At 34.7% G+C, this 18,623-nt stretch overlaps 1 protein-coding gene across 1 annotated transcript; it reads left to right on the top strand.

The window, feature by feature from the left end:
• Positions 1 to 8,472: 8,472 nt before the first annotated feature.
• LOC123553080 (neurotrophin-7-like) lies at positions 8,473 to 9,117 on the top strand. The gene has a single exon (XM_045342832.2). The coding sequence runs from the start codon at positions 8,473 to 8,475 to the stop codon at positions 9,115 to 9,117; it is 645 nt and encodes a 214-aa protein (XP_045198767.2).
• Positions 9,118 to 18,623: the final 9,506 nt, after the last annotated feature.

Below are 18,623 nucleotides of genomic sequence, written 5' to 3'. Positions count from 1 at the left end.
TGTTAACACTCTGGAGGCTACATGTTTGCTTCAGTCTTCATGAAACTTGGTCAGAATGTGTATCTCTTTGAAAACTCGAAAATGTTTGAACTGGGTCATGTAGAGTCAAAAACTAGATCACTAGGTCAAACATGTTTACACAGTTATGTTATGGTGTGTTACTCAGGTGAGCGAGATAGAGACATCTTGACCCTCTTTTTTCCTGTCTGGTCCATAACTCTGTGAAGGGATATTAAAATTACTTGTCACAAATATATTCCATAGTGAGGCTACACCAAGACACCTAGCTCAATGGTCATGATCACACTTGAAGGTAAAATGTCAAAAGTGTTTTTACTTGTCTGGTCTATAACTATGTCGTCCTTGGAGGGATTTTAATACTAATTGGCTTAAATGTACCCCATAATGAAAGACCTGCCATGCGCAAACTCCCAGCCAAAAGGTCAAGGTCACACTCAGAGGTCAATGGTCAGGATTTTTTTCATGTCCTGCCCAAAACTCTGTCACCCACCAAGAGTTTTTATTATTACTTGACTAACGTGTTTCCCAAAATGATATGATGTGATCATGTGCAAAACCCAGTCCCCAAACTCAAAGTTCAAGGTCAAACAAAGTTAAAAAGATTTTTCCTGTGTGGTCCTTAACTGTGTGGCCACCAATCAAGGGATTTTAATTTTTTGCCACAAATATTCCCCCTGATGCAACTTCTCATGCACTACACCAAGATCCCTCGCTCACAATCAGGGTCACACCCGGAGGTCAAAGGTCAATAGGTTTTTTCCCTGTCCAATCCATAAGTACGCCATCAATAACTGGGTATTTAAGGGGCTGCTATAAGCCACTTCATGGATCTTCATCAAACTTGGTCTGTAACATTTGTGTAAGGTTTTTTTCGAAATTTTATTTAAATATGGACGCCCGGCCAGAGTTAGGGGCCACACGATCTAAAAATAGAAATATATTTAACAACTTTTTCTCATGAACTACGTGATGGATGTTCATCAAACTTTGTCAGTAGTATTAGTAATATCATTGCAAACCTGTAAAAAAAGTGAAGTTGTAACCCCTACCCCGATGTTCCAGATTTCTTACTCGATTGTGTTCTCTTAAGGACAAACATCCTTAACTTTTTGCCGGATATATTTCTTTGCAGTTCCTCACCACAAACCCATTCGGTGGGGGATACCAATTTATCGCATTTGCTTGTTGCCACTAGAGTTTACTAACACAGTTGTTACCATTCATGAATCACTGTACACATATTCCAGTTCAAATATTTAAGATCAGGTGAGCGACTTTGGGCCACTCTAGCCGCCTCTGGTTTTGTTTCGGGGCTTTAAGTAACTAAGTATATTAACTACAGTGTTTAAATTTTAAAAGTACAATTGACATGACTTGAGATGGATACCTACTGTTCTGTCAAAGGTCAAGGTTATTGTTACCGTGAAACTGAAAATTGTTACAAGATTGTAAACCTAAACCTAAAAGTATGGTATGGCTGTCAAACTTTTCACAATGACTAAGTACCACTAGAGCAAGATCCATTTCGATTTTCGTGTCGTTTGCTCAAAGGTCGAGGTCATAATGGCCTGACTTTTTAAAGATATTTTTTCGTTTCTAAACTCTAAGAAAGTATATAAGCTTAGGCTTTGAAACGTTACACAATGACTAAGAAAAGAATTTAAGGAAGATCCCTATTATTTTTTAGGTCAGTGGTTCACAGGTCAAGGTCACAGGGATCCCCTCTCCCGCCACAATTTTATTTTCAGATCAGTTTCTTGATACAGTATCTTGCTATCCCTCATTCACATCCCGCACCAACCCTCCACAATATGCACTCAGCTCCTTTCCTTGTTCTCAATTCTCTGTCCCTGTATTTTATATTTTTAGCTCGACTATTCGAAGAATAGGTAGAGCTATTGAACTCGCCCGTGCGTCGGCATTGGTGTCCCGTTTCGGTTAAGTTTTTTTATGTAAGCTCAGTAACCACTTGTGGGAGTGGATTGAAACTTCAAACACTTGTTCACTGTGATAAACTGACTTGCATTGAACAGTTTCCATAATTCTACTTTGCATTTGTACAAAATTATACATGTACCTCTATTTCGACCTGGCAAGTTTGGTCAAGTTTTTTGTATGTAAGCTGGTATGTACCAACTGATATGGGAATGGATTGAAACTTCACGCACTGTCAACTATGATGAGCTGATGTACAGGTGCAATGCACAGTGCATTATAAAGGTTCTATAGCTCAGTTTATGCCACTTTTTCGACTGTTATAATTATTTCATAGACAATGCTGTCGAATAGTTCAACTCTTGTTTAGTTTTAAGTTTAGCTTCTTAGTATCCATCATCCAGATTATGTACACGTACGCAACCCTTCACTTCAACACCCACCCCCTCCGCCCTCACACACACACACACACACACAAACACCTGTGCTTCAGGGTTTCTTTATTTATGTAGCTCTACTTTATTTTGAATTTCTGTTCAATTGTTTGATATATATGTTAGTATTCCCCTACCCTCAACCCGCCACGAAACCTCCAAAGGCATTATAGTTTTTAATGCCCACTTTTACTGCCCTGTTCCGTTATGCTTACAGTCGGGCGTATTATGCCCAATTAGGTGGACCTCTTGTTTGCTTAGATATCCTGAAAGTTTTCTAGTAATCCATTTAGTCGATAAAGTCAAAAATATAATTTTAAAAACTAAATTTGGTGTCTGTGGGGAATGGTTCATTATGATCACAGTTTTAGACTCCTGATTTAAATTTTGTAAAACAAGTTTAAAATAAATAATTTCTTAAAATCACATTTATAAATGTTGGTATTTTCAGGGTTATTTTTGTTTAAATTTTTTTATTAAAGATATGTAAAAGCAATAGTATGTATGATGTTATGATAATATGACATATTTATTTAGGAAGTATCACTGCTAACAGTTTTGCAGAAATGATACAGATTCCTGTTAATCACGAAATTAGGATTTCAGATTCTCTCCTTTGTTGTTAGAGATCAAGATTTGACTTTTGACCTCTCACTGCGTCCGTTAGTAATTACCTAATCCTTTAGTCAGTATATTATACACTCAATACGTGCGTACATCCGATAGGTTGCGCATGTTCGTTTTAGTACTTACCTGATAAAACTTTTTTTGTTTCGTCAAACATTTGTAAATCAAATTAATGCAAAGAACTGAAATTGATAGATCTAGTTGCATTTTTTTTTTGATGACGTCATGAATATGTCAAATTTAGCCTGTTAAAGGTAAAACGTGGTGTGTATATTATCCCTTCAACATTATTCACACTATTAATAACCAAAAATGATAAACGCATAATCATTCTTCAATGCGAATGGAGTGGGGTGGTGGGGGGGGGGGGGGGGGGGTACGGTATGGATATTAAGTTCCAAAACGTTGTCCTGACGCAAAACCACCACAGCTTTGCTATTTACCAGTTTTCTCTAAATGTATCCGTAACGCAGTACTTATATTGTTTTTGCCCTGTCCGTACGTCACACTTCATTTCCGATCAATAACTAGAGGGCTACTGGTAGGGCTACTAGAGTAGAAAACCCCTAATGTTTTTGGGGTCACTCCATCAAAGGTCAATGTCACAGGGGCCTGAATATTGAAAACCATTTCCGATCAATAACTTGAGAACCACTTGACCCAGAACGTTGAAACTTCATAGGATGATTGGTCATGCAAAGTAGATGGCCCCTATTGATTTTGGGGTCACTCTATTTAAGGTCAATGTCACAGGGGCCTGAACATTGAAAACGGTTTCCGATCAGTAACTCGAGAATCACTTGACCCAGAATGTTGAAATTTCATAGGATGATTGGACATGCAGAGTAGATGAGGTCACTCTGCTAAAGATCAAGGTCGCAGGGGCCTGAACATGGAAAACCGTTTCTGGTCAGCAACTTAAGAACCACTCGACCCAGTATGTTGAAACTTCAAAGGATGATTGGTCATGAAGAGTAGATGACCCCTATCGATTTTAGGGTCAATCTTTAAAGGTCAAGGTCACAGGGGCCTGAAAATGAAAAACCATTTCCGATCAATAACTTGAGAACCACTTGACCCAGAATGTTGAAACTTCATAGGATGATTGAACATGCAGAGAAGATGACCTCTATTGATTTTTGGGTCACTCTATTAAAAGTCAAGGTCACAGAGGCCTGGTCATGTAAAATCATTTCCGGACAGTAACTTGAGAACCACTTGACCCAGAATGTTCATAGGATGATTGGACATACAGAGTAGATGACCTCTATTGATTTTGGGGTCATTCTATTAAAGGTCAAGGTTACAGCGGACAGAAAAAGGAAATCCATTTCTTGTCAATAACTTGAGAAGCTAGAACCTTCAAACTTCATAGGGTGATAGGACTTACAGAGTAGATGCATGACCCCTATTGTTTTTGGGGTCACTCCATCAAAGGTCAAGGTCACAGGGGGCTGAACATAGAAAACTCTTTCCAATCAATAACTTGAGAACCACTTGACCCAGAATGTTGAAACTTAATAGGATGATTGGACATGCAGAGTAGATGACCTCTATTGATTTTGGGGTCACTTGGCCAAAGGTCAAGGTCACAAGAGCCTGAACAATAACTTGAGAACCACTAGGCCTAGAATGTTGAAACTTAGTGGGATGTTTGGACATGCCAAGTAGATGATCCCTATTGCAGCCAACCATCAATGTCTCTTTGACTTTCGCTCCTGTCCCCTATTGACTTCTTGCCTGTACGACTTTGCTTTGGGGGAGACATGCGCTTTTTTACAAAAGCACCTTCTACTTCTGTCTAGCTTTCAAATGATATGTTCAAAAGAATGATGAGAACGCATGCGTCAGAACAATAGCAATATTTCTGTAAAAATAGCTTATACAACGGTGTATACTGTATACTGGTATACACTAATGTTTAGTGTTCAGTTTACCACTTTATATTGCAGAATATTGATGTTAAGCACAAAAATTTCGTCCATTCATTTCGTAATTTCGCACCAGTGGGATTTGACTTCGTATATATTCCTGTCAATATCATGTGATGCCTTAGCTTTTCGACTGTGGCGTTTGACCAGTCCAGGTACGCAGAGGACCTTGACTGAACCAGCTACGAAATATGTCATTACATGATAACAACAGCTTATCTGCCATGACCAAATATTTGCTTTGACCTGAAAGGTATATGATAACGTGTTTCCAATATTCTCACAACAGCTTTTTACACCTTCACCCGTCAAATACTGTAGATAGGACCATAGGTAAAACGAGATAGGTTTACTAATATTCTGGCAAGAAATAGTTTACTTCAGTCTGAACAAGGAACGAAACACTGATTATTTCCATTAAATATCAGTTATAGATAGTAAATCATTCTACATTGTATACTATTATACACTACACAAAGCAGACACAAAAAACAAATAGCATATTTTTATAAACTATCACAACAGCAGTCTTTAAGTATCGTGTGGCCGAGGGAAAATGTGTCCCTTTCCACGGTGTTGTTATGTTCCTGGTCCTTTGGGATCATGTACTGTGTCTACAGAAATATTTACCATAAAGGTGACATCAGCGGAAAAACATTCATATATTGAATTTACAACAAGGGAGGTGCCATTCAGATTAATTAACGAACTGTGGACAATTTTAGGTCAATGTGAAAATAGAGATAATTGTAAGATACCAACGTAGACTAGATTTTTTGTCTTGAAGGATCTTTCATAATACCCTTGATTAAGATACGAAGTACATTCGAAAATTAGTTTATATTTTATTGATTAACAATACAATGACCACTGAACACATGATCATAATCTTAACAAGGCAATTACGGAATTTATTTATGCACTAATAATTCTAAATCTTCTCACAATTAAAGGCATGAAAATGAATTCGCTGTTATACATGTTTAATTTCAACATTACATATTGTACACCAGTTCAATATTAGCAACTCAAAGGATCATGAAAAAAAACACTTTAATTTAATAAACTATCTCGATATGTTTTAAGGTATCGCCAAAAATTATTCTAAATGTAAACTGTATTTTTGACCATGTTTAAACTCAGAACATATTACCTGCTATTGATACAGTATGCATAATGTTGTACAACCCATACCTAGATCTTGTAAAGTGAGGTAGAAATCATAGGAAGAAAACGTTACTGATTTGGTGGAATACTTTCTTTATTTGAAGTGTATATATCTGATGATAGAACGAGAAATCTCAATTTTTTAGTTTATCCAAGTTACCAAACTGCAAATGATACACCGTGTATGACATTTCACATATTTCAACATGTCTGACTCAATGCATTAACAGTTATTATAAAACATCTTAAACATAAATGAAAGTCGGAGTTATTTCAACTCTGTAAAAGAATGACGTACATTAAATTATCGCCAGTTTTTGTAACAAAAAATTGTAGCTGAAAAAATAAAAGATTAAATAGGGAGCGTTTAAATCATTGTATTCTTGGTCTTTATTGACTTCGCACGTACAGTAGTCATTTTTATTGTGTACTATGATCAGACGTACTGATTCCGAAATTGTTTTGTTGTGTAAAATCTATCTAATACGGCGGAGCTTGGTGTCGGCCATGGAGGTAAGGCTGCTTGTAAAAGACAATCTGAAACATAACAACCTATTAATTTTATTAATAAATTACATCAGCATCCATAATAATTTTCTTCATTGCTATGAATGCAGCGCTTAATTATCTATCAAATTATCTTGCTTTTCAAGTAAATAAATACATAGATATATCAGATATTGTTTTATAGCCGATCCAAAAACGGCCCACGTCCACACAAGCAAAATGTTAAAATTTGACGCAACGCAACTGTCAATGAGGATGCAACTGGCTGCACGCAGGCCATGACATAAAAATATTTCTTTAAAAAAATCAGTGGTAACGATTTGACTGTGAAATGTATACGAGAAACTCGATTCCCGGGATAACAACCAAATTACCAAACACTTTTTATCATGTCCCTTATTTTTTTTAAAAAAAAAACAAACCCTCACTTTCTGTTTTGTTTGTTAGAGGTCACAACGATGGTTTCACTGCATTGTTAACATAATGCACGTCGTGGTAGTAAAAAAAAAACTTATATTTTTCTCCGAAGTTTCCTATAGAAAGCATACCTTTTGATGCGAAGTTTGAATGAGCTGTTAATTGAGGATTTATCGTTTCCGAAAGCTTTTACTTTAGAAATCAATTAGACCAAAGAGAAAGGAAAAGAAACCAAAATGTATATGTAAGGAATAAATATATGATTATATAGTTACAAACTTAATATGAAATACATTTGACTGTTTAAAGAAGGCATGAAAGCCTCCACATATTTCAGATAACTTAATTTATTTTATATCCATATGGCATTCACAGACATGATAATAAAACAACTCTGCATGAATACTATCCTACAGGCAATTTGTAGGATGGCTATACCGGGCGCTAAAATCTTTATTTGACTAACATTTATTTCCTCTATGACAGAAACTCGGGTCTCAAAAGAAAATAGCAAGAAAGTTATCATAGTATCAGGTTACGCTTTTAACAAATGAAACTGAATACCACAATGGGCAGTCATGATGTTCCCTATGTATTAAAATCTTGGAAACTATTCTGAACAAAACAGCTAATCTGCCTTTAAAGAAATAATATATCTCTAATATTGTTTAGTCGTTGAATAAAACCACTGTTTGGGAGTTCAGATTAGAAAGAGTAATGATACACATCTGAAAGACAAATAAAGATTTTATTCTTTTGAGATACATTATTATATTATCAACACAACACTCTGTTCTATAGGTATGCTTGATTTCGATAATGTATTTTGAGTACTTTTAAGATAAATCTGTTTGATTAGGAATATTTTCTCCTATATCATGTAAGCAAGCCGTGGGTCTAATTCATTAGTACCAATAACAGTTACATACTATAGAGTAAATATTTTATTGGATCATTCCGAGATTCGACTGCGCGTGCGTATCAGTACACTATTTAGCTATAAAAGTGAAAATTTCCGAGGAATTACCTTACTCACATTTGAGACAGAATAGAGGAATCAATATCAACATGATATCTATCACCAATTCAAATTATCAAACAGATAAGGTAAGATAAAAGAATATCTATATTTTGTTTCATTTTTTGTCAATGGGTTACTTGATTTAATTTCAAAATAAGTGTAAAGCTGTAACATTGTCTTTTTAAATATTTTACGAGTTTAGAAAGATTCATGCTATATTTTGTTTCAGAAAAGAACTTTTTGAAAGACAAATACAATTCACTACGATGCGTTTTAATGTTTATACATAATACATAATATTTTATAGAAACATTAGTTTTAATGTTTTTCATTTTTCTATTTTGATGTACAGATGAAAGAGGCAATAAAGAGGGGCTTTTCTATACTTGTCTTGATACATTTGAGTTTGAACATGGAAACTGTATTTGCAATGCCTTCAAGTATGGAACAACATACTACGACAGAGTTTCATGCCCAGACTGTATCTTCACCCGAACTGAACAATGGTCATGATACAATAAACATGTCTGCAAATTACAAATCGTTTTCAACGGAAATAGTTGTTCCAGAAACAACTGCAAGAGCAAAAACAAATATACGCTATGATAAGCAAAGAGTTCTAAAGGAAAAGAAGAAAGACCGAAATGTAACAAAACTATTGAAAGTCAAAAGATCTCGTAGAAAAGTCAAAAGACACCAAAGTTTAGGACTGAAACAAAAATCGTGTCCTACTCGTACAAGTTATGTCTCCAAAAAAACAGCAGAAGACATTTTCGGTAACATTGTTAATGTGTATCCAGTGATACACATAGGAAAACTTGCACTTGATCAATTGTTCTATGAGTCTTTCTGTGATGTGGAAAAGTGTTCATGCGCTGGTGTTGGCAGCAGAAAGTTCAAATCGTCCTGTCAAACAACTCACAGTTACACGTATGCAAGGACAGTAAAAAGCGGCGAGATAGGCTGGAGCTTCATAAAGGTCAAATCAGGATGCAGCTGTGTGATACAAGAAAAAAAGAAAAACAGATATCCATCTATTACAGATCTTTTGTCATAAAGTAATCATCTGCATTGAATGGTACAACTTTGTTTTATCATTCTAAATTACCGTATTATTGCAATACATTTATAATTTGTAAAACATCTGAAAAAGCTGAATAATTACTTTACATATACCAGTCTAGTGAATTTAGTTTTGTAGAATTTGTTATTTATATTTTGTAATTGTTTGAGGTATTTAATATCTTATGATATTCGTTGTGTTCAATTGTTTTCTTTTTACTTTTGTACAATTAGACTGTAAGATTGTTAATAATACAACATCATATAGAATGTTTTCACGTTCGGTATGTATTGTTCTCATGTACATGTATAATGATTGTGAGAAAGAGATTCTATATTGTAATAACGTTATTACTATTGTTTTGTACAAAACTCAAATAAAGTACATAAATATATAACCGACTTCAGTATTTCATGTGCAAGGTCTGGGCTACGTTACATATATGGTCTTCTATGGTTTCTATTGATAGCTGAACAGCAAATACTGGTTGCGAAAAGTATGTAGTAACTTGTATATGAAACAATAACGGTTAAAGTATATATTTCGACGCGGGTAGTCGGCTAAATTCCACATCTTGAATAGAAAAAAAACTTTATTTCTGCCCTAGCCCGCGACAATTGTCCTATTAACCTACCAAGCATCCGGTGTAGACCGATACTGTTAGAAGCATTACCCATATAAGTTAATCACCTAACACTGTATTGTAATCGGGAAATCAGCAGTGACTGGGAATCGAATGTTGTAGCACAAACTGCTAACCAATGCACCACTGACTCTCAATGGGTCCATTTCTTTTATGTTTAAATTAAGACAAGTGGCATTCCGGTCATAATTCATTTAGTAAAAATTTTAAGTGTTTCGACCAGTAACGGTAGGGCCTAATGTCAAAATAAGTTTGACGTTGAATTTGAAGAAAATGATGAAAATTGAAATCCAGCCACACTTGAATAATTTTATTTCACATTGAGCACTTACACTTATTGGTACAGTTTGAAATCTGGAGTAGTTGCAGGGGCTAGGGTATGTAAAACACCGATGTATGACATAATATGTTCAAGTTTCTACATGCTGTGTACAATGGATGTGTAGGCAAATGTATCTAATTCACATTTTATACTGTCCAAGGCCTATTAACAGTTTTGGCCTTTGACAGACAAATAGACGTCCAACTTTGCTGATAAAAGGCAAGATCCTTAGTCGCAATTTCGAGTTAAATAGTGTATACATATGAAGATTACACATATAAATACAATTTCAGACAATATTGAATATATCCAAGTAAACACATATACAATGTATATATATTAGCAAAATAACTGATCTTTGGCTACTAAATTCTGCGTATGTACATATACATAATTGCAACTTTTAGTTCAACACTAATCTTGTTAATCTTCAAAAATCATAAACATAGATCAATCAACAACTGTACATTGTAACAATTCTGAAAAAAAAGATGCAAAGTTTATACATATTCATACAAAAAAAAAGCCAACAAAAAATGCAAAAAAAAAAAAGCAACGACACCTAAATTTCATACAAATCAAACATTTTGCCTTCGCCATTCTAATATCCCTTAAACCGAAACGAAATGTAAGAGATTCAGGCAAGGGTATTCTAAAGAGACTTTTACAGCATATGTTTAATTGCATGACTAGTATAAATACTCAAACAAATACAACACATATTTACATCGCTTTTTTCTCCGTTTTAGTATCCCTTATATCGGAACGAAACGAAATGTAAGAGATACAAACGAACAACTTCACGGGTATTATATAAAACATAGCTTAATATGTAAAGCAAATATTTCATCTTTTATGTTACTAACGTTTATTGAAGCAGTCTTTTATAAATCCTAACCACATACATGTATATAAAAAAGGCTTAAGAATATTGTGCAACAGTTTTAATGTGTTTGCTCTGTTACTTTCATTGGGACAGTCCCCATTTAACCTTGTGAGTTGGAAAGTGTCTTGAAACACACTGACGAGCTGGGCATGCAACCCTTCATCTGCTTAATTAAAATTTACTATGATGATACCAATGAAAAATACAGTGTCTGTTTGTAAAAACACAAATATTCATATAGAGAATATAGATAACAGAAATATTAGATCCATGTCTTTTTTATTCAATTTAAAGAACTTATTACATTTTTCAAGAAGAACATATATCGAACTATTCCGTTTTGGGCGATTAATCACCTATAATAACTTCAGTCTATAATAAATCGCTATTCACCCAAAATTGTACAACAACAAATTGATAAAAAATAAAACGTGAATTTCACTTGTTTAGCTGAAATTTTGAGAGTTGATGTTGTCTTGTGAATATAAGTGCGTGTAAAATAATCAAGAAAGAAGCTAATAAAGCGTGGTTTTCGCAGCGAATTCGCTTGCTGCTGCGGCGCCATATGTGTTGTGTTCTTTAAGTTCACTGATTGGTGATGTTGGATGTTTCTTTTATTTGTTCCTTTTTATTCAATCATTCATTTACACATGGTTTCTGAAGATATTTAATTGCACTCGGTATAAGGTATGCCCCTTTTAACATTTAACAGTTTTACTTTACGCTAACCCGCCCGCTTAGCTCAGTAGGTAGAGCGTCGGTCTACGGATCGCGGGGTCGTGAGTTCGATCTTCGGGCGGGGCGTATGTTCTCCGTGACTATTTGATAAACGACATTGTGTCTGAAATCATTAGTCCTCCACCTCTGATTTATGTGGGGAAGTTGGCAGTTACTTGCGGAGAACAGGTTTGTACTGGTACAGAATCCAGGAACACTGGTTAGGTTAACTGCCCGCCGTTACATGACTGAAATACTGTTGAAAAACGGCGTTAAACCCAAAACAAACAAACAAATCTAAAAACGACTTGCCAGACCTCGGATAGGTGTAAAATGGGCTTGACGTTAGTATCTTCAGCATGTTAACAACCTTGAACAGTGAATAAGTGTCGTAAGGTTACGTACTGACTGTACTGGAAGAACTTTAAGCGTAATACAAGCTTGGTATATATATATATGGATGTAAACTATCTTGAAAGCTTCTTGTTATAAACCATATGTTTAATAAACACTGAACCGAATTTGTACGGAATATTGCTCTTTGTAAGCCAGGAAACCTCTAGGGCATGCATTATTTAATAGATAATTATAATTACATGCACCTCACTCTATGGCAGAGAGAAATCAGCATGATAATAAACATGATTAGAAAATTATCTGTAAATTGCTTATGATAAGGGAAACACATATTCCTTTTACACGAGTTTGCATTTGTTTCATATAGATAAGTAAATTTTTAAAGTAGATAAACATTTTTTTCCTTTTTAAAAACAATTTTATTTTCCATTTTTAAAGTGTGATAAAAATTGATAACAATGAGTATTAAATTGAAACAAAGTTTTATCTACAATAGAAGTGATTGATAAAGACATTTGTACTATAAAACACTTATTAAAATATTGGTTAATGCATAGATAAAGAAAACACTTATCCTAAAGAATGAAATGCATGGGTTTAATTTTGTATATATCGTGACACATTTTTAAGAAAAAGGATATTTTATTCTTTTAAAAAAGTGTTTTTCGACTTCGATTAAGAATTTCATTTAGACAATTGCTCAAAGTATTTAAGTTATACTGTGCATAGAATTTATTACAGTTTTATTTGGCAAATCAGCAAATCAATGCCTTTGGCCAGTTAACATAAATACAACTTGAACATACACACACATACATAATACATGCATATTTATATACATTTTCAACATATCATAAAGTAGAGACTATCATGATAGACATAATTCTTATTTGTCAATACATGTATACAGCAAATTTAAGAAGCAGCTATGCGCTCAAGGGTTTCATATCTACGCTTAAACGCATCCTTTAAAAAAAAATGCAGTGTTTTACATAGATTTTTTTGCATGTAGAAGAGAGTATATTTACATTTTTTTGTAACGTTGGGCAAGATATATTTCCAAAATACTTTCTACGTATATCAACATAACGTGGACAACAAAGAAGGAAATGGTATTCTGATTCAATACAATTAGAATCACACATTTTATATATTCTTTCATTTCTAACGGTACTTGAGAATCTACCTAATTCAGTTTCCAACTTGTAAAAGCTTAATCTGAAACAACTCAGTTCTTTTCTTAATCCATCATTTGTTACAACATCAATATATTTTTCAAAACAAAACTCTAGTTTCGAATTTACTATAATATTCTAACTTGGACATAAAATGGACGGAAGTACGCCAGTTTTGGATAAACTGGTCACAAATGCGTTGTTTAAACACTGGTAAATAATTTGCATATTCCAAATATCACTATAACCAAGACTGTTTAATAAACGCTTGATAGCTATCATTGTTGCTATTACACTGTTCAATAAAAGTTCTGTACATAGGGGAATTTGGATTTTGCATTATTTTTAACCAATATTTTAATGCTCTTTGTTTACAAATAACTGATAACAGGAACCTTCCCAGTTCCCCATAAACTGCTAAATTAGGTGCCTGTTGATGAACTCCAAGTATTGTTTTACAAAACTTTATGTGTAACTTGTCAATTTCTGTAAACTCATATATGCCCCACACCTCCGAACATTATGTAAGAACTGGTACAATCATGGTATCAAATAAAGAAAGCTCAGTGTACACGAGTAAATAATGATTATAAGCAACTATATGCCTTAAAGGCCTGTTCGGAGAGCACTTTAACAGCATTTTCCATTACACCAGTATACGGAAAATCAACTCCTAAATATTCAAAATGATTTAGAACTTCGATTCTTTCACTATTGTTAAACCAGTTAAAATATGGCGGCTTTTTCTTTTCTCAAATACACATATTTTGGTTTTTTGAACGTTCATCTTAAGACCCCATTTTTCTGAATACGTATAAATAATAGCTAGCTAAACTTAAAAGCTATTCGGATCAGTAGAAAACAATGCAATATCATCAGCAAATAACAACATATACATAGATAATGTCAAATTTTGTACATATTTCTTGAAAATAAAGACTATGAGAGAAAACAGTTGTAATTTCATGAAATATATTACATAAAATAACTTTAGAATAAAAGCAAAATCGATTACCTTACATTGTATTTTTAAAAAATGGTCGGAGGTGATTTCGTACCCATGGTAACATGCGTGGAAGTCAGACACCTTGCCACTATGCCACCGTGTCATCGGTCCACAAAATATGTTTAAGTGGCGGTTATTTTAGATATTTTCAGAAAATAAATATTACAAAAACGCATGAAAATATTGGCGAAGATTAATGAGTGCCCGGTGAGTACTTACAAACAATATCAAAATTTCAACATTTAAGGATTGTGGCAGCAAATTATGTCTAAACAATTATGTCTAAACATAAATATGGACTATATAAATGGGCACGTTATATTTATCTGCTCAAATGCCAGGTATTTTTTATTTTTACACATGCTCTATACTTTTGTCGGTAAGAGAGCTTACCAGCAGTTCCCAATAATAACACTTGTACCTACAGCAGTTAAAGGATGATTGCTGTAGTCAGCAGGTTCATGGTAAAGGTCAGAGTAACATCAAGACTTAAAAAAGTTTCCAGTCATTTTCTTAAAATGGTATGGACCTACATTTACCAAACTTCACAGGATGATTGCTTGTGGACCGTTGATGAACTCGTTTGATTTTAGGGCCGTTATTTTAAAGGTCAAGTTCACATTGACTCTGAAAGTAGTTTCTGAACAGTTGGACCTGTAGCTATCATATTCAACAAGACATATCCTATTGTTTTGGAGGTTATTACATCTAAGGTGAAAGTGACCTTGAGACTTTTAAGTATGCTGGAGTATTGACTTTGACCAAAGTTAAGTTTGAAGATAGAAGCCGCCTTTTCTTCAAGATCCGGTCAATAATTTAAGCCTACGATTATCAAACTTGTAGCATAATTCTGTAATAACTGTTTTCTTAGTAAATAGGTGAAAGTCACTGTGACCTGAAGACAATTAGTTGCTTGAAGCTTCAGAACACTTCTTAAGACCTACGGCCATCAAACATTATAGTATGATTGTCCAGTCATTTGATCAGGGTTTTGGGGTATACTTGAGAATGAAAATAACACACCATTTCTTCTGACGGGATCTCATGGGATTATATGTGTTTTACAAATAATAATTCTTTTGTTCAAAGCTGTAAACTTTCAAAGGCTGTGTTTTGACTAGGTAATTTTTCAGAAAGGGGAATCGGGGGTGGGGAGGGAGTATCTTGACCACGTGTAGTGTTAATTAAACTCATATTTAGCATTACTGGTTTGAAGAAGATGTCAGATCAGATTTATGAACAGGTGTTTCAGCATGTCACATGGTGAATTAGTGAGGGTGTTACTATTTTGATTTCTAGTACCATACCAACACTACAACCCAAGTTTAAGCTAATGCAGAGATCAAATAAATGTGAAATGCGTAGGTGAAGTCTGCACTTACCGAATGGCTCGTCAGTTAGTCAGAACTGTTAGTACACACTGTTCTCATGTATTCGGAATATTTTGAAGCCCCCCCCCCCCCCCCCCCCCCCCCCACCAAAAAAAAAACAACAACAAAACTCCAGAAAGTAATCAGACATAGAAGTCCTGACAATATGCATATATCCGTATTTAAACTTCATTAATGGGTGGCAGAGATATGGGCTGCACAGGAAAAATAAGTGACCAAGTATTGTAGTTGGCAATACAGAGGTCCCTTACCGGTGGAAATATTTGCTTTTGTGTTCGTCCCTTGGAGTTGTTGGTAACAGTGATAGTCAACCACACTGGAATCGTACGCAGGGAAACTGGAGCCTTTGTGGACGGACCTACCAAATCTGCACTGAAAGTGTACGGCTTTAAAAGTCCATCAATGAATCAATAGTCAACCACACTGGAATCGTACGCAGGGAAACTGGAGCCTTTGTGGACGGACCTACCAAATCTGCACTGAAAGGGTACGGCTTTAAAAGTCCATCAATGGATTTTGGCGCCATTTTAAAGAGTTTAACAGTGCTTTCATCCATACGTATCTTTGATCGCTATGCGCTACTGTTCAGAAAAAAACACAGCTTGGTGGCAACGAAAAAGGGAAGATAACACTTCATGAAAGTTGTCCATTAATTTACCTTAGCCCAACTTACAGTCGTGAATTTCAACTGTCTTCCGTCCCAACCCCACCCATCCCACCACCACCACACACAACACACACGAAAATTCATCAGATTTACATAATGAATGGCTGGGCAGTAGCTTTCATATGACATAAACTTCTACACTTATTTTCCCTTTATGAATAAGTTTTGCATTATGGATATTTTGTCCGAAAATACGTGTTTGTCATATTTTTGCTATATATTATGAAGTTGTATTTTTCAGGGTTAAAACATTCAGTCTTTCAAAATCCACTGGTAACATTTTTTATCATTATTATTTTGGCGACCATCTTGATTTCGAAATGGCCGCCTCATTTTTTTATTTTCAATTTTCTTATTAATTAGATTTCACTACATGCAATAATAACTACATTTTAAAGACATTTAAGTTAATTCAAAGACATTTAAGTTAAATTTAATCACTTGTAATTTTACAAATTAATTAAAAATTATTTGCTACTTCTTAGATAGGAAATACAGGGAAGTAATTTTAAGATACAAATATTTGTACATTTTGTAGTATTAAACTGTTGTTCAGTGGTGGCAATCTCAGAGTAATGAATGACCGAGTGCCTAAAGGATGTTGACTTTCGAATCACTTTTCTGTCACCTCTGCTTCTACTTCTACTTCTACTTCTACGGGAATACTCTCAAAAATCAATTTCTGATAAAGGTTGAGAGGTCAGGGACGATATTAAAAAGACTATATTACAACACATATGTTAGTAATAAAAACATGCTTTACTGTTGTGAATACATATATGAAATTAGGCTAGCAGTGAAGTCATGCAGACTATCACTGGCCTTGATGGCATATGGCAGGTCATTCCAAAGCCCGATTGTACGGGGAAAGAATGAGTTCATATGGTCTCGAGTTCCCGAATATGGGATGATATAATTGAAATTTCTTGATGGTATGAGATGTCTGTGGTCTACAATGACTATGTTGTTCGTGATTTTATACAGCATGATTAGGGATGATTGGTTTCTACGCTGTTCTAATATAGGCCATTTAAATTAATTTAACATTGATGTTACACTGCTGTAATGAGAATAGTCGTTAAGTACATATCTTGCTGCAGCTCGTTGCACTCTTTCTAGTTCATTTAATAATGTTTTCTGACAAGGGTGCCAGACTGTGTTACAATATTCAAGTTGTGGTCTTACATAAGTTTTATAGGCTTTTTCTTTGATGTTTACGTTGCTGCTTTGGTTATTTCTTTTAATAAATCTGGGTGTTTTTTTGCTTTGAGATGACTTAGTTTCTATGTGTTTTTTCGAGCTAAAGTCTTCACTAACTGTTACTCATAAATATTTTGCACTTCTGTAGATTTTTTCTTTTTTGAAATTCTGATAACTTCACATTTATCAGGATTAAATTCCATTGACCACTGAGATTCCCATTTTTCTAATTTAGTAAAGTCATTTTGGAGTCTTACAGTATCTACACAGGAGTCAATTGATAGAAATAGCATGGTGCCATTGGCAAAGAGCCGGACTCTGCTTTTAACTGAATTTGGAAGATCATTTATTTAACAGAGGAAAAGACAGGGACCCAGGACAGAACCTTTGGGTACCCCAGACATGACTGGCACTGAATCTGAATGAGAGCCTTCTACAACAACTGTCTGTGTGCGATTGCTCAGAAAAGATCTAATCCCTAAAACAACATTTTTATAAATTCCAAGATTCATTAATTTATATAAAAGAAGTTGTTGGTCAACTTTTCAAAGGCCTTACTAAAATCCATGACGATTAGATCAGTTTGTTTCAGCTTCTAAATTGTCAAAGATCTCTTGAGTAAAAGAAAGGAGTTGAGTTTCACAGTCATGTTTGAAGCGGAAACCATGTTGGAAAGGAGTACGAAAATTTTTATTGTCAAGATGACTCATGATGTTTGAAACAAGGATGTACTCCATTAGTTTAGAGGCAATGCATGTCAAGGAATCTGTGGGATTTAAACCCATCAAGTGACATGGAATTCCTTCATGTGAGGTAGAAATGTAGCTGGCTTATCAAAGATTATTGGTCCTACCAAAGACACCTGCCTATGCCTATAATTATGCTCAGATTGGCACCTGAGGCCTTCCTTTACCACTCAAAGCTGGAAATTGACATATTCCTAAATTATTGTGGTTTGACATTAAAAATCCATGACTCGGTTCTTCAAGACAGTCTTATGTTGTACATGTATGTTTAAAGTTTTACATAACATTGACATAGTTTAGTGCATATGACACCTTTCAAGATTTAATTGTCAAAGAAGACTCAATGTGTCCCTACGGGCATTATTTCAGGCATGGGTGGCCAGCTGATGG

The sequence above is a fragment of the Mercenaria mercenaria genome, chromosome 4 (assembly GCF_021730395.1).
Source record: "Mercenaria mercenaria strain notata chromosome 4, MADL_Memer_1, whole genome shotgun sequence".
Classification (NCBI taxonomy): Eukaryota; Metazoa; Mollusca; class Bivalvia; order Venerida; family Veneridae; genus Mercenaria; species Mercenaria mercenaria.
Note: the sequence above shows the minus strand (reverse complement) of the source record. Positions and strands in the feature narration are given on the sequence as shown.

Excerpts from the sequence above, each read along its gene's own strand:
- LOC123553080 (XM_045342832.2), top strand. The coding sequence starts at position 8,473 with ATGGAAACTGTATTTGCAATGCCTTCAAGTATGGAACAACATACTACG.